The sequence below is a fragment of the Sciurus vulgaris genome (genome assembly GCF_902686455.1).
Source record: "Sciurus vulgaris genome assembly, chromosome: 3".
NCBI lineage: Eukaryota > Metazoa > Chordata > Mammalia > Rodentia > Sciuridae > Sciurus > Sciurus vulgaris.
Genome location: NC_136463.1, coordinates 26,372,174 through 26,392,639, shown reverse-complemented (window position 1 = coordinate 26,392,639; position 20,466 = coordinate 26,372,174). Strand labels below are relative to the sequence as shown.

Sequence of the window (20,466 nt, the reverse complement as noted above, 5' to 3'; positions counted from 1 at the left end):
AGGAACCAAGACTGAAAACACACACACACACACACACACACACACACACACACACACACACAAACACACACCAAGCAAGGGTCTAAAGAGCCAGGCAATCACTGGCTGCCAGGGACCTCTGGTGGTCTAGTGGAAGGAACAATAATGAGAACTGAGGAGGTGGGGCATTCTGCAGGGCTAGTTAGCAGGAACCTTAGAACTAGGTGCCTTTCCATCTCTCCCCTGTGGTCCTCTGGCCCTGCAGGGCAGTCATCAGATTTATTCAAAGTTGGTACTTGCAGCTGGAAACCCCACTCTGCATGGATTAGGGAGTCCTTGTGGACAAGATCACCAAGTTCTTTGACTTCCAGTTCTTTCCCCTCTGCATTCGGTCTTTGGGTATCTTCTCTCTGTCCCTAGGACCTCTCCCCCATGACAATAAGGGGGAAGGGACAACACAGCTCAAGAGGTGGCCAGGCCTCGTCCAGCCTTAACTGGTGCAGGCTTTGTTCTGGGGCTCAAGAGGCTTGCTCCCTGCAGAGCCTGGGCCGGTACAGGAAGATCCCTGAGCTGTCAGCTGTGTGGCTCCACGTAGTTCCCTGGGAAGAATCCAGTCCCCTCTGAGCTGACACCCTCGCACCAGCCATCGGAGTAGCGGCGGGTGACGCAGATGACCGTGCCCTCAGAGAAGGAGAGTTCGTTGTCCTTCTGGCTGGTGTATGGGTACAGTGTCACCACTGCAGGGCAGAACAGGAGGGTGCCATGAGTTGTGTCTCCTGTCCCTACTGGGTAGGGATGTAAGGGCCAAATACTGGACTCTGAGGGAGCACCTGGGGCGAAGGCTGCAGAGAGTGGGGGTGTCTTCAGAGCTTTCAAGGCCCCTCCCCAACTTGGTTAATATTCAATACTAGGCCAGCTGCTTTCTAACTTGGTTCAGAACTCAGTTAATCAATTAATGGGAGTGGGGGCCAGATAACAAGTTCACACCTTTGTAGAGGGAGAGAATGCCTTTGGGGTAGAAGAATTGGGATCAAGGCTACAGAGGGCCATAGGATCTGGTGCCCTTCTTTCTAGGAGTCAGGTACCTTTCTCCAAGTATGCAGCAGGGACCCAGCTGGGTTCATCCGGTCCAAAGCCTGGCGGGGGTGGAGGTGGCAGTCCCAGGTCCTCTACGTCCGGGGGTGGAGGAGGGGGCAGGTCCAGGGTCAGGGGCAGCTCTGCGGCAGAGAGGGAAAGCAAAAGACTGCAAGTGTGGCAGGCAGCCCCAAGCTCACCTCGGGGGAACCGCTGCTCTAGAGGAGGCCCCAGGATCTAGTCATTTCATGCTGTGCCCCTCGGGGCACACCCATCCCGGTTCTCCCAGAGTGCCTCTAACACGTAGAAGGTGCTCAGAACACGCTGAAGGATCGAGCAGTGTAGGATAGTCAGACCTTGCCATTCAACTGGATGGCACTAGTCAGATCCCCTAGCATCGCAGTCACGCTGCGCTGTTAAATAAGAGTGTAAAGATTCTCTCGGGCTAAGTTTCAGTGAGAAGATGGGAGAGAAACTTTGAACCCAGGACCTGGTGTAAAGTAGGCGCGAGTTCTCTTGGTTCACTCGCTCCTCCGCCTTTCGCTCGGGTTCTGTGCATCAGCCACGCAGTGCTCGCAGAGGCTGGCAGGGTTAGAGCCCAGAGCCACCGGGTGCGGAGGTGTGACAGCGACCCAGCTGATAGAAGGGCGGAGCTCCTTACCCGGTGGGGGCGGGGAGAGCTCCTCGAGTGGAGGGGGCGGCAGGAAGACCTCGGCGGCGGCCGGTGGAGGAGGTGGGGTTGGGGGCGCCTTTCCCTTGGGCTGGGGGACCCCACAAACACCTTCAGCGCTGCTGAAGCCCAGAGAAAGCCGCGTTGGGACACCTGTAACAGCCACCCCAATCGGCCCCGCCCCTCCAATCCGAAACCCCGCCTCCTAGCTCTACCTCTGTGATCCCGCGTCCTCTCAACCTCAGTGGTCACCGTGATCACAGGCAGGAGGCGCCTTTCACATCCACAGCCCGCCCACCCACCCTCTTGGGCTTGTAGGGCTCACCCGGTTGAGGTCAGGGAAGAGGCGGATGAGGCGGCGGAGAGTTTGCCGTCAGGCACCACCGGGAGCTGCACGGGCTCCGGGATCCGGGGTGGTCTCCTGTGGGGTGGGTGCGTAGCATGAGGGAGGACAGTTCTTGGCCACAGGACTCGGGTTCGAGGAGGAGGGGGCAACTGGCGGAGGGATAGTGTGGCACCAGGCGTCATGCACAGCACCGGGAGCATCAAGGCGCCAGGTGCGGAGGGCGGGGGCGGGGAGTAGTTTCAGGATCGCGCGCTGCGGCCCCAGGCTGGTTAGGACGCGGTAAAAGCCTCACCCCAGCGTGGTGGAGGCAGGTGTTGCAGGCGCCTTGATGCTCTTTCGAGACAGAGTCCCAGTCCGTGACAGCTGCGTGCTCAGGTCCTGCCAGGAAGGGGGGCAGGGCTGGCATCTGGGATGGGGGGGGGGACAATCCCCGTCCTCCTCGCAGGGGAGATGGGGGAGGGGCGGAGGAGAAGTGGGAGGGAGAGCCGCAGGCACAGCAAGTTCCCACTTCCACTTCCCAGCCCCGCTCCCGCCCTACCCCCATCTCCACTTGCCTCCTGTCATCGCCTGGTTCCTGGGACTTCAAGTCTGCCTCAGGCCCTACTGACCAACTGAGTCTGAGTTTCTGACTGAAATGCAGAGCCCAGACGTCGGAGGGCCACTTCCTGTGCATAGCAACAGGGACTGAGTGGGGCCCCCAGCCTCGCCTTTCCCGCAAACCCTCCCAGAACCGAGGGAGCTGGGGTGGCTTGGTGGTCCTTAATTTTGATTAAATCTCAACGCCAACATGAGTTGAGGGGTGGACAGGGCCATTCTCAGAAAGGTCCCTCCTGTCATTTTCATAGAACTATGGAAGTGACTTCTCAGAGTTCAAGACAGAGTGGCAGGACCCAGGACACGTAGAAAGCTGTGTGCAGCTGACAGGGCGTGAACGAATACAAGAGGGCATCTCTGTTACTATTAGGATTTCCTCGGGAGTGGGCACACAGGAAAGAACCTTCTGTTTGCTCTTCTTCACTAGGAACATGACAAAGAGGACTTGAACTGAAGGATAAAGAATAAATGGAGGGACTGGGAATATAACTCAGTATTACAGCACATGTTCAGGCCCTGGGTTGGATCCCTAGCACCACCAAAAACGAAAGGGAGGGAGAGAAAGTTGAGCATCAGAAAGAACTTACTGGTGCAGAGAACTGGTGACTGAAGGGAGTACAGATGTCCCTTCTTGGAGGGCTTGTATATTAGGGATGTCATGGGGGTCATTTAGACACAGGAGAGTTTAGAATCCAGTCTGGAGTAATGAAGTGTGGAGAAAGGAATTGAGAAAAGGTGTGTGTTTGTGTGTGTGTGTGTGTGTGTGTCTTCTCCTTCTTTGCAGAGATAGGCTGAAAGGAAAGCACCCCTCTCTTCACTATGTCCCCTTTGTGTGGCTGCATCCTGCCCCTTCCCACCATCAGCAGCTCTGGGGTGACTGCTCAGTGCAGTGACCTCAAACCCCCAGACAGAGGAAGTCGCTGTTCTCATGTGGCTGGGGAGCCGTTCTCATGCACACCCTGACACCCTCCCTTCCCCCTCTTCCCCTTCACACACACACCCAGCACCCAGGGGCCAGGCGTGCAGGAAGGTGATCAGGACCTCTCAGCAGATCATCTGAGTACAGGGTAAAGGCCAGTTATGGGGGAGAGGGTCAAGGGAGAACTACAAAATCTGGGGAAGAGAGGGGGCTCAGGGTGCTGGCTGTAGGGAAGTGGGGAAAGAGGGATCGCAGGGTAAAACAAGAACATGGACAAGAACTGGGGTCCCGGAGAGAAAGGAACCTTGAGGCAGAACAGGGCAGGTTGTGGGAAGAGGATGGGCCTCTTTTTCTACCTTGATCCCATGACCAATGTCATCCAGGCAGCCAAAGTTGAGGGGTCTCCTGTAGTAGGGCGCGAGGGGGGGTAGGTTCTCAGGAGCGATGACTTTCTGGCCAGGGGGCAGCCTCTGGACAGTGGCTAAGGTGCCAATCTCCCTTCTGGCCACCTTCTCCATATGCATGTTCACCATCTGTGTGACAGGGTTTGAGGTGACAGTGCAGGTCCCATCTGTGTCCAGCATCCTTCCCTTTAAGGGAGGAAGAGACTAGAGACATTGGGGGCAGGGGGGATCCTGGGAGGCAGTGAGGCCCACAGGAAGAGTGATTTTTGTCCCCAAGGCCACACAGCAATTGGGAAAGAGTAGGAGGGGAGGATGGAGCCACTTTGGAGGAACTTCCTGGTGGAAGAGATTGAGGGTTATTATTAGCTGAGCAGGAAGGGAGGAAAAGAGAAAACAACGTCCCTGGAGATGCTGGGAAGGACTGAAGGACAGGGCTGGCCTACGAGCGCAGAGCGGTGGCGTGCAAATGGCAGAGAATCATGACTGGATAGGCTCTCCTTTTTGGAGACAAATAAGTGAATTAATTTCCCCTTAGAATGTTCCATAGAGAAGCCTACATCACTTAGAGGGTGGGAACTACAGTCAGCCAGGCTGAGAGAAAAAGATGTACCCCATGCACTGATCACAAGAGCAATGCACAGCCAGGTCCAATGTGCAAATGGACTTGTGCATGAGCTGTTTGGGGCAGTCCCCTTGGTCAAGGTCTGGGAAGGAAGGAGGAGGGTATACATGCAGAAAGGCAGGGCACTTAACTGGTGGCAGTGCCTCCGGATCTAAAGATTACGTTTGCCAAGCAAGCACCTTGGGTGTAGCACGTTTATTAAGTCACTGCCTGTATTTAGATACAAACAGTGTCCGTTTGTGTCTTCCCTGAACTATGATTGGCAGACATTGCTTTCTGATATCAAGAGTGGCATCCAAAGAAAGAAAAAGCTTTGCCTTCAGGGAATTCGGCAAAGCCCACCACTGAGACATAGCTAAAGATAAGGAGCCCCCCAGAGTTTGGAAAGAGCTGGGCACTAGGACATGGAGGAAGGCAGGAAGGAACTTTTGCTGCAGAAAATGTCTGAGTGGAGCTGAAGGGTTGGGGGCTGATTCCGGATGTCTTCCACACACTTACCTGGCCCAGCGTGCTCACACGGGCTTCCACCTGCCGCAGGGCGGCCCCCTGCAGGTCTAGCATCCGCAGAGTGTGCCCAGCCAGGTTGCCCACCTGGTAGGCCACACTGGCCAGCGCCTGGGTGGTGAAGGCCATGGTCTCCTCTAGCGCCTTCCGCTTGTCTGTGGCCTGAAATGCAGACAGTCGTGGCCTGAGGCCAGCACGTTCACCTGGGTCCTCAGGTGGGTGGGATAGAGTGTGAGGGGATAGGAGCAGAACTGGGAGAAAATGGCAGCCCTTAGATGTTGAGGTGGCTTCTAGAAAAATGATGAAGCAAGAGGGACTCAGGGGATGTCAGGAAAGAAAGTCTGCAGCCTTGGGGAATGGATGAATGGGTGTGAGGCGAGGGAAAGAGAATCTCCCTCCAATAGTCAAGCTGAAGATTGGGCTGAGATGATGCTACCACCTCCCTAAGGACTTCGGCAATAAATGTCCCTTTCGGGGTCGGGAGGTGAATAGGAGAAAGGAAACAGGAGGGTATACTGGCTGGGGGAGACATCCTTAAATTTAAAAGGCCACCACAGGAGGATCGCAAGTTCGAGGCCACCCTTAGCAATTTAGCAAGGCCCTAAGCAACTTAGTGAGATCCTGTCTCAAAATTTTAAAAACTTAATAAAAGGGCTGGGGATGTGGCTCAGTGGTGGGGCTGTGATTCAGTGATTAAGTGCCCATGGGCTCAATCCCTGGTACAAAAAAAAAAAAAAAAAAGGTCAACCAGCCTCACTCTCCCACACACACCCCCAGACCTTTAAACTGAAGTTCCCTAAAAGCAAAGGCAAGGAATCTGTACCTTTAAGTACTCCTCAGGTGGCTCTGTTCTCCTTGCTGAGCCCCATTCTGCAGTTTGGTGCTTGGGAACTCAGATAAGAAAACTGCCACCAGAATGATGTCACCTCACTCATTCATTCATTCCTCCAGTAGCTTCCCAATATGCTGAGACTAAAATTCAAACTTCTAACCACGATCTGTAGGCAGCACTCCAGGTCTGGCTCCCGCCTTTTTCTTCATCCTCTCCTCTGCCACACCCCTTCTCACTTATTCCCCTGCAGCCACACTTGCCACTGGGATTCTGTTCCTGAACAAGCTGGATCAGTTCTACCTCAGGGCCTTTGCATTTGCTGTACTCCTTAGAATCTTCATTAGTAGGTTTCACCTTAGAGCCACTTTCCCTCATCACCCTAAGAGTCCCCCAGCCCACTTCTCTATTGACTGTCACATTTGCCCTGTTCTATTTTTCACAGCATTCAGCAGTATCAAATATTATTTATTTACCTCTATATTATTTATTCCTTTCTCCCAAATGTAAGTGCCTTGAGTGTAGGGAGTTTGTCTGGGCCTGGAAGAGTGCCCAACATAAAGGAGACAATATGTGTATTCTTTGTTTTGTTTTGTACCAGAGGTTGGACTCAGGGGTAAGCACTGAGCCACATCCCCAGCATTTTTTTTTTTTTTTAAAACCGGGGATTGAACCCAGGGTCTTGTGCATGTGAGGCAAACACTCTACCAACTGAGCTATAACCCCAATCCCCTCACAAGCCTTTTTTTGTATTTTATTCAGAGACAGAGTCTTGCTAAGTTGCTTAGGATCTCACTAAATTACTTAGGGCCTTGCTAAATTGCTGAGACTGGCTTTGAACTCACAATCATCCTGCCTCAGCCTCCCAAGCCATTAGGATGATACCACCATGCCTGGCAAAATATATTTAATAAGTATGCATTTGTAGGAGCCCAAATGCCTGCTGACCACCTTTGTACTGCCTGTCAAACACTGACTGGGGCACTGTCCAGAGTTACACTGCCAGTCAGTGGAGGAGGAATGAGCAGAAGGTGGCTGAAGACAAAAAATATCTTTTTTCAGGCCCAGATCAGACGGTAGCAGGCTGGGGAAAAACTTCTCTGGTCTTTTGCTTCCCCTGGCAGCTTCTGAATCTCCCATGGGGTCATGAGCTTGCTGATCTACCCTATACCTTCCCAGGGGACAGGGTGCAAGCCCAGGGCAAATCAGGGCAGGGTCCTGTACTGACAGGCAAGGCCACCTCTGGGGTCTCCTTACTTGAGCCCTCAGATGCTGCGCAGGACCTGTTAGTGGAGAGCAGACCTAGACATTTTGAGAGTCCTGAGAGAGACCTGGGTGACTCCCAGAACCTCCTGGGAAGCCCACATTCTGGTCCTCCCCACCCTGCCTTTCTGCTCCAACAGCAGGCAAATGCTCATTTGCATGCCAATTTAACATCTAATCCACATATGTAACCAAATTTGCATCTCATCAGCATATGTCACCAAAAGCCTTCGAATAGGCAAAGAAATCAGCTCAGGATGTTAAACCAGAAAGGACAGCAGGTCTTGTTCTAGCTCAAGATTCCCCCTCAGTAAGTGAGGAAACAAGCCCAGAATGAAACTTACAGAATGAAACTTAGAGAATGAAACTTAACGATTCCTGGGTCTCCACCCAAGTTTCTCAGCTCTTCTTCTGGACAGTTCCCTCCCCAGACTGGCATGTGATACTGTCAGCCCAAACAGGAAAAGTGTGTGGGCCCAGCTCTGGGCGCCTTATGCCTGGACACTTTCTTAGCCCAAAGTTAGGGCTGGAGGAACAAGGGTCTAGAATCCATCATCTGGGCTGACAGCTTGTTCATCATGCAAATTACTCTGTCTGTAAAGTCAATCAACCTGACCAAGAACTCTGCAGTTGACCCCCGTCTGCTTTCTCCCATTTCCCATGAGTTTTCCTGACACCTTGTTTGGGGTGGGGAGAGAGAGGGTGAGGTGGGGAAGAAGGGGCAAGAACCAGGCCAGAAAAGGTAACTGGTTGAGTGTCTAGTGATTAGTACTGTGCATGAAGGAAGCAAGAGTCCAGGGATCATGACCAAGGCCAGGCCTCCCAGCATCTGGAGTGGTTTTATTTTGTTTTCGTATTAGGGATTGAACCCAGGGTTACTTAACCACTGAGTCACATCCCCAGACCTTTTTATTTTTTATTTTGAGACAGGTTCTCACTAAGTTGCTTAGGGCCTCACTAAATTGCTGAGGCTGGCTTTGAATTTACAGTTCTCCTGCCTCGGCCTCCTACATCGCTGGAATAACAGGCCTGTGCCAACGCACCCGGCCTAAAGTATTTTTGCAAAGGCTGCGTCATCTCCGTAGAATGGAGTTTCTTTATCCAGTGTACCTTTCATCCTTCTGATGAAGGACAATAAAACAGTGATGAGAATAACTGCCATTTGTCCTGCCCTTCTCAAGGAATGGGCACTAAACTAAATGCTCTAACACACTAAACAGTAAAGGCATAAGACTCTGAAGGGGAACGTGCCACAGGTCCTGTAATTGGCAGGTGGCAGAGGTAGAAACTGACCTCAGGGCTTTGTGACTTCAAATCCTGAGTGTGCCCTGTATGTGCAAACGAGAAAGAACATCTGGAAATATTTCATGTGTGCAAAGGTTACCGAAGAAATGGAAGGGGATGTTTTTATACTTGTCCACAGGAATAGAGTTTTTAGTGCCAGGAGAACAGAGCTGGTTTGCAATCTCTGTTCCATCTCCTCGACAGGCTGGTTACTGAGCATCTATCTACACAGACTTGGGTTAGAGCATGCTCAGCTACAGGTTTGCTCCTTCCCCGCCCCCAACTCTCTTATTATGTCAGGAGGCCCTGGGCCAGTTCTCTAGAAAAGTAAAGTTTTGCCCTAGAGGTAACAGGTTTAGCCACTCACTCTTAAGGGAGCAGAGGAAACCGAGGGCAGAGAATGCAAATAGACTATCTTAAAATTACTTGGCATGGTCCAGGTGGGTGGCACATGCCTGTAATCCTAGCAACTTGGGAGGCTGAGGCAGGAGGATCAAGAGTTTCAAGCCAGCCTCAGCAACTTAGCAAGGCTAAGGGACTCAGTGAGACCCTGTCTCTAAATAAAATATAAAAAGGGCTGGGGATGTGTCTCAGTGGTCAAGACCCCTGAGTTCAATCCCCCATACAGGGAAAAAAAAAATGGAAAAAAAAAAAAATCACAGGGCATGACATGACAAGCAGGCACAAGGACGGAGAGGAAAGATTTTGGCATAGAAAGCCAGAGAGGCCAGGGTTCATGCTCCACTCGGCAGTTTTAGAGCTGGGTGACCTTGGACAAGTCATCTCACCTCCCCAAGGTGCCGTTTTCAGATTCGTAAAACAGGACTTATAACACTTCTCCAGAGGCAGCCGTGAGGGTAAATGAAAACACAGAAGCGTTCAGTCGTTCAGTTCCTCTCCTCCTCTTCAAGACCCAGCCATCTACTTTCTCAGTCCTGAGACAACCATGCAATTTCAAAAGACTTTCTACGCTGCCACTCTCCTCATCTTGCCTGTGACCTGCTCCCAGCAGCCATGTCGTGACCCCTGCCTCTACCTCCGACCCCTTCTCTTTAGTTCAGCCTGCTCTGACTTTTCTCTGCTCTCAAGGTATCAAGGAACCAATTCCCTTCCCTGGTCTGTCTCAAGTTCACTACAGGGTTGGAAGGTCTTCTGACATCCCAGCTAGATCCAGACTGAAATGGAATAAAGTGCCCAGGAGGAAAGGGTCTTAGGGTCTTTGGGTCTCTGGAGTAGGGGTTCTGAGAGACATGAATTGGGGCAGCACCCGAGAACAGGATGTCCAGACCTCTGAGGCTCTGCCAGGAGAAGGGGCCGGTCACCACTTGAGTCGCTGGGCTTGGGGCCTCCAAGGCCGAAGCCTGGTGTGAGCTGAGGCCCAGAACAGGCACCTGTCAGATGGCTTCCCGGGCCCCCTGAGGCCGGGCTGCCTGGCGTGCGCCCACTCCACCTACCTGCACGTAGTTGTCCTCGCAGTAGTCAGCGACCCTCAGCAGTGCACTGTGGTTACCCCTCAGAGCTTCCCGGCCTGTGGGGATCTCAAACTCCTGAAGCTGCTGCAGCTCCGCCATCGCCCCCAGCCTCGGTCGGTCGGGCTCCCCAGGGAGCCGGCTGGTTTTGAGCCTCACCCAGGCCTTGATTGGTCGCGTTGTCTGCCCTCCCTCTGACTGCTTTTGGTTTCCTCTGCGTGAAAGCCCCAAACCTGCTCGCAAAGGGCAGGCAAGCTCATTCCGGGACAAGAGGAAGTCAGTCCCTGCTCCCTGAGCCTGTGTCTCTATGTCCCCTGCCCAGAGGAAGGGGGAAGCCAGGGGCCTGTTTGGGGGCCCAGCCCCCAATCCCACCCAGAAGAGGAAGCCAAGGTCGGGGCGGCTGTGATTGCTCCCTGGTCCTGGAGAGGAAACTGGCCGGTGGGGGGGTGGGGTAGGAGACTGAGGAGGAAGGGGGCTGGCCTGTTATGGGGGTGTGGATTTTCCACTCATGGAAGAGGGGAGGAAAGGGCAGAGGGTGGGGGCTTCCTTGGGAAGCCCTGGGATGAGTCACCAAAGGATAGGGGAGTGGAGGGTGGATATGGAGATCAGTCATACTGGGGGGGGACTGTGGGGTGGCAATGCACTGACAATGAATAACAACCCACGCAGCAGCAAGAGGAATCGGGGTTAGATACTAGGAAGATGCAACCAGAAATTCCTGGAGAAGTGTTTTCCAGCCTGGGAAGGGTCAGGTGCGATGGAGTTCTGCTATAGAGGCTGTGTGTCTGATGAAGGCTGGACAAGATGAAATTGACCAAGTTCCTGTGAAGGGCTCAGATTAGACAACAGGAAGGACTTAGATTTGAGACAACATGAGGTTCAAGTTCCAGGTTAACTTGTGGGTTTGGGGCAGTAGTGGTGGATAGAGAATGGAGCCTTGCTTCAGAGCTATGGCATCCATCCAGTTCACGACTTAACAGGACAGTTGGAGGGCTGGGGCTGTAGCTCAGTGGTCGTGTGCTCACCTAGCACATGTGAGGCCCTGGGTTTGGTCCCAGCACCACAAAAAAGAAAACAAGAAGGGAGAAGTTGGTGAACTCTGGGGTTCTGTCTAATTCTTGGTGCTTGGTGGGGCGTGGTGGCATGCGCCTGTAATTGCAGTGACTCGGGAGGCTGAGGCAGGAGGATTGCAAGTTCAAAGTCAGCGTCAGCAACTTAGCAAGGCCCTAGGCAACATAATGAGACCCTTAAAATCAAAATTAAAAAGGGTTGGGGATATAGTTCAGTGGTAAAGTGTCCCTCAGTTCAATTCTCAGTACAAAAAAAAAAAAAAAAAAAAAAAATTCTTAGGGCTCATAGCTGCAAGTGGGGCTTGGGTCCTGGAATAGGACACGGACCACCTTCTCCCCCAGTCTGTCATTCCCAAGGCAGAGAACAAGAGGACACATTGGTTCCTTAACACCTGCTCCTTGAGAGTCTCTTGCCATTTGACAGGTGTCAGCCAGAGCAGGAGCTCAGCGTCTGCGGGGAAGGTACCAGGAGAAAGACCAGGATGTGGGCCCCTGTCAGGGACTGCAGTAGATAAGGGAGACCCGGGGCTCAGGTCAGGAAGCAAGGACATGGGCGTTAGGGTGGCCATGGCCCCCAGTACCAAATGGCGCAGCACTGTAAATAAGGAGTGAATTTGTATAGAATGAGTGAATGGAGATCAAGCCAGGAGACCCCTGTAAGAAACTGTGGGGATTCAAAGGAGGACACAAAGGCTTCCAGGTCAGGGAAGTCAGGAACTGGGCTGGGACTTGGCCCCTGGGGAAGAAGTGCCTGGAAGCAGGCTCAGAATGGGGGAAGGCAGGCAGAGGGGCGCTGGGGAAGGAGAAGCCTGAGGGTCGCTACAGCGGGGCGCTGATGCAGGGTGCCAAGGACAAAGCCTGGAGGACACACTGAAGGTGGCCTCTGTTCCCTCCTTTATGGGCAGAGCGTCGGCGTCTCTGCTCTGGTGGCGGCAAGGTCTTGCAGGCTCAGGCGGTGGAAGGGCTTAGAACCTGAACCTCTGATCAGCTTAGGCGTCAGAGATTTGGGTTTCCAGACCATCTGCTTTATCCGAAGATTTTCAGCTGATGAGGAGCGAGGAGGCTCAAACTCCATCTCGTCCCCGTCTTGGAGAAGTGACTCGGAGTGCTCGTCTCTGGCAGGTGAGGGGACCGAGGTTTCACTGGGCTGGGATCTAGACTTAGTATGATGGAGGTTAGGCACCAGGCAGGTCTCCTGGATTACTTGTTGGTAATGACATTATTATCAGTAATAATACTAAAAAGAAATGTGTCATGTTCTTTAGGTGGCAGGAAGCAGGTGTATTAAAGATTTCATATGCATTATTTCCTTCTTCCTCTCCTCCTCCTCTTCCTCCTCTTCCTCCTACTTTTTCTTCTTCTTCTCTCTCCCCTCCTCACCCTAGGGGATTGAATCCAGGGGCGCTCTGCCATTGAGCTACATCCCCAGCCCTTTTTATTTTTTATTTTGAGACAGAGTCTCCCTAAATTGCCAGGGCTAGACTCGAACTTATGATCCTCCTGCCTCAGCCTCCAGGTCACTGGGATTACAGGCATGTGCCACTGCACCTGGCCATATGCATTATCTTTCTACTTCTCACAAGAATTGTGTGAGATAGACACTATTGTTATAATACCCATTTCGCAGATGGGGAAACTAAGATTCAAGGGGATTGACTGTCTTGCCTAAGGCCATGCAGTGAGGAAGCGGCAGAGCTGAGGCCAGAGTTGGAGTCTGGCCGGCTCCAGAGCCCCTGCTGTAACACTGGGCTATACTCGCCCCTGCCAGGACTGGAGACAATAAAGAAATGTCTACCTGAATCATTTTGTGGAACAATAACTATGCTGCCCAAATCTTCCTTGCTGAAAGAAACTCCTTTTTTCCTTCCTTCTCTGTTTCCTGCTTAGACAGGTCCTTATACAAAAGCAAAGACTGTGGCTCCCCTATCAGACTGGGAGCTTCTCCTGACCCTGCACTCACCATGGGGCAGGGGTGGAGGGAGGGAGTAAAGAAAGGTTGAACAGTGAGGGACCTGACCTGAGGGACGCTGCAGGGAAGAGGATAAAAGCTGAGGTGCGGAGGGAGTTGGAGGAGCTAATGGCATTCATAATCCTGGTTGGCGAATCCTTTCCAGGACCAGGTCTCTTGGGGGCAAGATGGCGCAGGATCTCAGTGAAAAGGAGCTCCTGAAGATGGAAGTGGAACAGCTAAAGAAAGAAGTGAAGAACACAAGAGTTCCGGTGAGCCTCCTCTTCCCTCCCTCCATTACTTCCTGTTCTGGATGGAGTTGGGGTATGAAATAAGATAAGGGGATAGTGGGGTCTTTCCTGAGGAGGAAAGGAGCCAGGAAGTGCCTCTGGGCCAGGGTAGGATATAAAAGGAGGCTGGGTATGATCCTTGGGAAAGGTGCCATATCCCCTGGGCACAGGAGAGAGCCACAGAGAGCTCAGCGTGTCCAGCCCTGTCTCCAGGCTCCCAGAAGGCTGGGTCAGTGCTTGAAGGTCAGGTCAAGGCCTCATTCCTGCTGGGCCCCTTTACCTGTCTCCTTTTTGGCCTCCATCCCGGCCTTGCCTAGAAGCCTGTTTCCCTGGGACTGACCAAGTCATGGATCCTGAGAACTAAACAAGGGCTGTGATCACATTTTGTGTCCTCACAGATTTCCAAGACAGGAAAGGAAATCAAGGATTACATGGAGGCCCAGGCCGGGAACGACCCTCTTCTCAAAGGCGTCCCTGAGGACAAGAATCCCTTCAAGGAGAAAGGCTCCTGCGCGATAAGCTGATGACTCTGGGCATCTCCCCCTGCGTGTCTGTCCCTCCTCAGCCAGGACCAGGTGTTCTGGGTCACCCAGAAAACCAGTGATTGTTCACCTTCTCTAAGTCACAGAATCAGTAAAGATACCTGAACGAGCGCATCGTGAATCTCTTCCCTGAGCCCACTTTCCTCCCTGTCCTCCTGCTGGATCACTGCAGACCCCACTTGGGAGACACCCTGAGCTTTGCCTGCTGAGTGGCTGGCACGTGGGTGACAGAGTGTGTGAAGAACCTGCAGTACCCTGAGGCCCCAGAGGGCCATACGAGGGAGGATTCGCGACTCCTGAAGCCCCTCTGTCCTTTCCCTTCCCTCTCAAAAACTTTTCCACATGGTTTGGGTGGGGGGTTGGGGTTAAGTGGTCCTTTTCCCCCCACCTCATGTTCTGTCCTGTGATCCTCTTTCTAGTCATTTAGATCACCCCAAATGATCTGATGACATTAAAAAAATAGGGGGGGGGTGGTACTAGGCATTGAACCCAGGGGTGCTTACCAGTCAGCCACACCCCCCAGTCCTTTTTATTTTTCATTTTGAGACAGGGTCTCTCTAAGTAGCTGAGGGTCTCCCTAATTGTTGAGGCTGGCCTGGGACTTGGGATCCTCCTGCCTCAGCCTCCCACATTGCCATGTTTACAGGTCTGTACCTCTGTGCCCAGCCGACAAGGTGCAAAGCTGTCATTTCATGATTTATTTAAAGTTGTTGAGGGTCTTGGGCACTGGGCGCTGGGGTTAAAAGTATGAGCAGGATGAACATGGTTCCTCTCTTCATGGAATTTGGTAGAGAAGACATGAAACAATTTATAATTAAGTCAATAAGTGCTACAATGGGGAGAGTCAAGGTCAGTGCAGGAACAACAGTGGATGGACACTCAGCGCAATGAACAAAGTCAGCTTGGATGCCCCCTGAGTCCAGAAAGAGGCTGGAGGGCGAGATCAGGGTCAAGTGTTGAAGGGCCTTCCTGTGAACTCAGTTAAGAACTTTTTTTATTTTATTATTATTGTTGTTGTTGTTATTATTATTATGCCAGTGATTGAACTCAAGGGCACTTAACCACTGAGCCACATCCCCAGCCCTTTTTAGTTTTTATTTTGAGATCGGGTCTTACTAGATTGCTTACAGCCTCACTAAGTTGCTGAGGCTGGCTTTGAATCTGTGATCCTCCTGCCCCAGCCTCCCAAGCCACTGGGATCACAGGTGGGCACAACCACACCTGGCCAAGAACTTTCTTCTTCATCCTAAGGGTAACAAGAAGCAGAGGGAAGTATTTAAGCAACCAAGGGACAGGCTTCAACTAGCAGAAGAGGCTGGATCACACCAAGGGCTGGGGACACATGATGGGTGAAACTGACTCATCAGCAAGGAGATAACTGTCTGAAGGGACAACAGACAAGTAGACACCCAGGGGACTATGTGCGTGAAATAGGACGGCACCCCCAGGAGGGCTCCCTAATCCTGCTAAAAGGGTTCCTTACATCCTGGCAGGGAGGGCAGGAGAGGCCTCCAGAAGGAGGTGACATTGGGGGTTTGTAAATGAGGGGCCCGGAAGGCACTTCTGGCTGAAGGGGCAATATAAACAGAGGCATGGTTAGGAGAAAAAATACAGTTGTGGTTTGAAAGGGAGCACCAAGCAGGTTGGAGTTGGAATATCAGAAGAGAGTCCTGGATTCTCAGGACATGCTACTAGAGAGGCGGGGCTGGAGGTGACCAGAGGGGGTCTCCCTTGCTGACCTCAACAGCCTTATCTGCTGGGAGTGACTTAGTGGTGTTAGAAGGAGATTTGCTCTTGACACGATAGAAAGGGGAAAGAGGGAGGGGCAGGGGGGCAGTTAAGAAGGCGATCATTCCGTGAGGGGAGAAGGGAGAAGGCCTGAATTAGGGCAGTGGCCGTGTGGCCGGGTGTGGGTGGGATAGATTGAAGAGTTCTTTTGGAAATCAAGTTTTCAGATCTCAATGTCTTATCAAATGGCCGGTGAGGCAGAGTGAGTTTTCAAGGATGACATCCAAGGTTCTGGCTCCCAAGATTTACTAGATAGGATTGAAGGGAAGTCTGAAAACAAACCAAACACATACCATGACTGTACATAACAGCCGCCGTCTCAGCCTCCCTTCCCCACAGCCCAAAGGCACAGTAAGGGTAAGTTCAGGCGAGGTCATGGTCAGAATCCTGGATCTCCATTTCCCAACTCCATCCTGGCTCCATCTCACCAGTTTGCAACCCAGAGTGCATTCAACCACCCTCCATATACCGGGATGAAGAGAAGGAAGAGGCCTGAGAACGTTTACCGCGATAATTCTTATCTCAGAAAATGGAGACTGGAAATATTCCACATGGCTCCGTCAGTAAGAAAGGAGAGATAGATGGGGCCCATGTCATGCAGTCACAGCCACGTGGCTATGCTTCCTTCTGCCTACCTGGTCTGGTCCTTATTCTCCTTGCTTCAGGCAGAATCTCCCTGGATGGGTGCTTGGTCCCAGGAGGTGAGTGTAGCTGTCTCCCTGAGAGATTGGAGCCCTCCTGGGACTCTGCCCAATGGAGCAGTTTCTTTAGCTTGCTTTCACTCAGAGCTTTGTGGCCCAGATGATCTCTGGCTCCTGCATCCCTTTGCTGGTCACCCTGAGGTGTGGTCACAGCCCGAGTCTCAAGATAGGGCATCAGCCCAACACTCTGACCCCTTTGCTTATTGTTTGCCATCGAGAACCTCAGAGTTCCAAGTAGAGATCTCAGCTTCCTTTTAAAGGAATTACGATGCTGTGCCCGACAGCAGCTTTCCTTCCTGCCATGCCCACATCTCACCAGGCAAGTTCAGAGGATGGGAATGACCATTCGAAGAGTGGGCCATGTGGGCGGGAGCGGAGGGTACCAGGCATTGAACCCAGGGGCGCTTAACCACTGGGCTACATCCCCAGCCCTTTTTATTTTTTTATTTTGAGACAGGGTCTTGCTAAGTTATCTAGAGCCTTGCTGAGTTCCTGAGGCTGGCTTTGAACTCTCTGGGATTAAAGATGTGTGCCACCATGCCCGGCAAGAGTGAGGCCATTGTTGTCGTTCATCCAAGGCATCCATCCCCACCTCAATCTCACAGATCCTTGGATTTTTTTAGGTGTGAAAGGAAAGCATCACGTAGGGCTGAGAGTGAAGCTCAGGGGTAGAGAGCTTGCCTAGCATGGGCAAGCTCTGGGTTTGGCCCCAGCACCCAAAAAGAAAAGAAAAAAAAAAAAGGAAAGCAAGCAAGCAAGCGCTGTGTATTGTCACTGGTTCAATTCAGAGCACTTCCAGCAGATTTTCAGATAGCACCTCACCTGTGCCCAGCAGCGTCTCCCAGCTGGGCTGGTGGTACCAACTGGGTCTTTACCAGCCCATCCTATCACTCCGGAGGCCACCTGCTTCCAGATGTTGGACACATGAGATCAGTGAATGCTTTCAATATTAGCTGCCTGCTTGCTCTTCGTCCTTCCCTTTTTTTTTTTTTCCTTCAGTGATTTTATTTTGAAATAATTTCAGATTTACAGAAGAACTGCAAAGATACCATGGAGAGTTCCCCTATACCCTTCATCTGTTTTCCCCAATGTTAGCCCTTTACATAACCATGGCCCTTTCATTAAAACGAAGAAATTGGCCAGATGCAGTGGCACACGCCTATAATCCCAGCAGCTTGGGAGGCTGAGGCAGGAGGGTCGTGAGTTCAAAGCCAGTCTCAGCAATGGCAAGGCGCTAAGCAATTCAGTGAGATCCTGTCTCTAAATACAATACAAAATAGGGTTGGAGATGTGGCTCAGTGCCCAAGTTCAATCCCAGGGACCCTCCCAAAAAACAAAACTAAGAAATTAACACTGATACAATGCTATTAATTAAGCTCCAGACTCCAGACTTTACTTATTCTTCCTCAGCTTTTTCATTAATGTCATATTTTTGGTTCCAGGACCACCCACACTACATCCAGGGCCTTGCTTCTATTGCTGGGAAGAGCTTTTTGACTAAAGATAGCCTGCCCAAGATGCCATGACCATCTAGAAGACATTCCATAAATGTGTAGGTGTTGGTATTGGCTGAAACATAACAGAAAGTGAAAAACCCAATTTATTTTTATTTTTTAGTTTTTAGTTTTTGGTACCAAGGATTGAACCCAGGGGCACTTAACCACTGAGCCGCGTCCCCAGTGTTAGCCTCTAACATAACCATGGCACTTTCCTTAAAACTAAGAAATTGGCCGGCACAGTGGCACAGCCACTGACAGGGGCTTGCTAAGTTGCTTAGGGCCTTGCTGAATTGTGGAAGCTGGCTTTGAACTTGTGATCCTCCTACCTCAGCTGCGGAGCTGCTGGGATTACAGGTGTGTGCCAGTCAAACCCAGTTTTTGAATAAGGGCCTATTCTGATGAGAGACTTCCAGAGAACTGGCTGGTTGACATGAGATCTGGTACTCTAAGAGGGGCTCATGGCTGCCGCCATTGCTGGCTTGAGGGGTAGTAGTGAAGCCAGGGTGGCGGTAATGAAGGACATTCCATGCTGTTCTGCCCGTGTATAATCTCCTTCCCAGCCACCCAGGTTAGGAGCTGGATTGGGCAGGTGGAGTAAGAATGGAGAGGGGATAGACTGAAGAGAGTAGCAGGAATTCCCACCTTTTTATTTTCACCTCTGGGGATCAAACACCTTGAGGTTGAAGGGTGGACAGAGAAGATGCTTTTGTCAAGAATGCCTTTACCAACTTTATGACTTCTTCCTGGATGACTGGGTGAATGTCACCAGGTGCACTGCCCTCCCCACCTCCCCTCTGTGCCTCGAGGCTTCTCCCCGCTCTCCTAGTGCCCGCATTGAGAATCGCTGAGAGGTGGTAGCTGGCATTGCAGGAGAGGCCGAGATTGCTCAAGAGGACTGTGTGTGTGAGTGACAGAAGGGGCCAAGAATAGAACTTGGAGGAACACCAGCCGCTGAGGCTGGGTGGAGGACGAAGAGCACCCAGAGAGGAGGGCTGAGGTCTGAGCGAGACCAGTAATCTACGTTTGGATGATCTCGGTCAGTAAATGATGTGAAGGCAGGAGGAAGGAGGAGGAAGGGAGGGAGCTCTTGAACTTCTGGAGTTCCTGGTCAAATAACAGAGCCAAGTCATTCTCAAGCTTCAAATTCCCTCTTACCTTCTTTCCAAGCCCCACTGGGGACTCCCAGAACAGATGCCTTGATCTCAGAAGGAGGGGAAGGGGACAGCTGAGTGGTTCAAGTGGCCTCAGCTTCTGGCAGACGAGGCAGCCTCACCCAGGAAGCTGGAGGGGGAGAGATGTGAAATGTTAGGAAGTAGCATTTCTTGTTATGTGGGACAGGATTGTGTCAGTGTGGCACCTTGGTGCTGTGGGCAGAGGATGATTAACCCATCATGACATCAGACCTTAAGAAGGTCACTCAGGGCCTCCTGCCCCGATTCCCTACCTGAGCTTGATGCCTGGGACAGGACCAGCTTCATGGGAATGCCAGCTGTGTGGTTACACGGGGCCCCATGTTCAGAGGGGTCCATGCTGGGGCGGATAATGCTCTACTGTCACTCTCTTGAAATTCTTAATAATTTTTTAATACAGACCCTGCATATTGTATAATGCATATAATTACATACTATAGAATATATTATATGATACGTCGAGTCCTTTGTAGGGGAAATAGATGCCCCAGTTGGAGAGAGGTGGCAGGATGCTTATCCAAGGACAGGGTATAAGGTTGGGCTTCCAATTAGCACAAAAATAATCTTGCTCCTGGCCTCCTCCAGCGTTCCTGAAGGTGTTCTTGGGAGAGGGAGGAGCTGGGGGGACAAACACCTGTTGGCCCCTCTGATTTCTTATTCTCCAGCAGACCAGGGAAATGGAAGAGGTGCGTGACTCATCCTCCACAGTGACAGGGCCGAGGAATTAGGAACCAGGGAGGCCAGAAAGCAGAGAGATGCAATGAAGAGCCCAACAGGGATTTGGCTCTTGACTGCACCCCCCCACACCTAATCGTGCTAATTCCTAACCATGCTAATTCCTCTTGATTCTACCTTCTAAAGCTCTCACATGTTTATCTGTTTATCTTTTTGCTCCTTCCGCCTCGCCCTTAAAGATCCATGGCCAGCTTCCAACCCCATTCATGGTTCCAGAGATTCCTGAAAACCCCTCTCTGGCGCCGCCAGCTGCAGCCCACTCTTCCCCCCAGGGCTAGCATGTTCTCCGCGGCTCCCTTGCTTAAAACCCTTCTTGACTTTCCATTTTCTATCAGATCAAGTTGAGGACCAAGGACACGCAGGCCCTACCCGGTGGGGGCTCAGCTCGCCCTAACCATTGGCCTCCACCTGTTAACGTGGAGCACCTTTCAACTCCTTGACAGGTCCATGCTGGACCTGAAATACCCTAAATCCTGTGACCTTTCTTTATCCAGCTAACTCGCATAGTAAGTCACTGCTAGGTTAGGCATCGCTGTGAGCTTCCTCTGGTTCGCCCAGTACCAGAGACTTTGTGACTGAATAAAGGTACTTAAATATTAGAAGGTTCCAAATTGGAGAGGTGCAAAAAGGATGCAGCAGCCAGGTGCGGTGACGCACACCAGTAATCCCAGCAGCTCGGGAGACGGAGACAGGAAGGTCACAAGTTCAAAGCCAGCCTCAGCAATTTAGTGAGGCCCTGTCGATAA

General features: G+C 51.8%; 2 protein-coding genes across 5 annotated transcripts; one reads left to right on the top strand and one right to left on the bottom strand.

Annotated features, from left to right (window-relative positions):
• Nucleotides 1-204: 204 nt before the first annotated feature.
• On the bottom strand, nt 205-10,166 carry ABI3 (ABI family member 3). 2 transcript variants are annotated; one of them, XM_079134297.1, is made up of 8 exons: nt 9,943-10,166; nt 5,107-5,274; nt 3,939-4,115; nt 2,362-2,447; nt 2,049-2,144; nt 1,715-1,842; nt 1,065-1,196; nt 205-716 (listed from the first exon to the last, which is right to left on the bottom strand). In XM_079134297.1, exons 1-8 carry the CDS (start codon nt 10,057-10,059, stop codon nt 553-555), a joined length of 1,068 nt encoding a protein of 355 aa, XP_078990423.1. In that variant the 5' UTR covers nt 10,060-10,166; the 3' UTR covers nt 205-552. The 2 variants fall into 2 exon arrangements, with proteins under 2 accessions (XP_078990423.1, XP_078990422.1); XM_079134296.1 differs by having other exon boundaries at nt 1,715-1,845; nt 9,943-10,164.
• GNGT2 (G protein subunit gamma transducin 2) lies at nt 9,122-13,912 on the top strand. Of its 3 annotated transcripts, none has more exons than XM_079134331.1 (4): nt 9,122-9,577; nt 12,064-12,149; nt 13,142-13,247; nt 13,664-13,912. In XM_079134331.1, exons 3-4 carry the CDS (start codon nt 13,164-13,166, stop codon nt 13,787-13,789), a joined length of 210 nt encoding a protein of 69 aa, XP_078990457.1. In that variant the 5' UTR covers nt 9,122-9,577; nt 12,064-12,149; nt 13,142-13,163; the 3' UTR covers nt 13,790-13,912. The 3 variants fall into 3 exon arrangements, with proteins under 3 accessions (XP_078990457.1, XP_078990456.1, XP_078990455.1); XM_079134330.1 differs by lacking the exon at nt 9,122-9,577 and adding an exon at nt 10,060-10,347; XM_079134329.1 differs by lacking the exon at nt 9,122-9,577 and adding an exon at nt 10,060-10,391.
• Nucleotides 13,913-20,466: the final 6,554 nt, after the last annotated feature.

Bases quoted from the DNA above. Each gene is read 5' to 3' on its own strand.
- ABI3 (XM_079134296.1), bottom strand. From the start codon at position 10,059: ATGGCGGAGCTGCAGCAGCTTCAGGAGTTTGAGATCCCCACAGGCCGG. The intron at 5,275-9,942 runs GTAGGTGGAGTG...TCTGCATTTCAG, and splicing joins GCGAGGACAACTACGTGCAG to GCCACAGACAAGCGGAAGGC. The intron at 1,846-2,048 runs GTGAGCCCTACA...TCTGGGCTTCAG, and splicing joins TCTTCCCTGACCTCAACCGG to CAGCGCTGAAGGTGTTTGTG.
- GNGT2 (XM_079134331.1), top strand. From the start codon at position 13,164: ATGGCGCAGGATCTCAGTGAAAAGGAGCTCCTGAAGATGGAAGTGGAA. The intron at 13,248-13,663 runs GTGAGCCTCCTC...GTGTCCTCACAG, and splicing joins TGAAGAACACAAGAGTTCCG to ATTTCCAAGACAGGAAAGGA.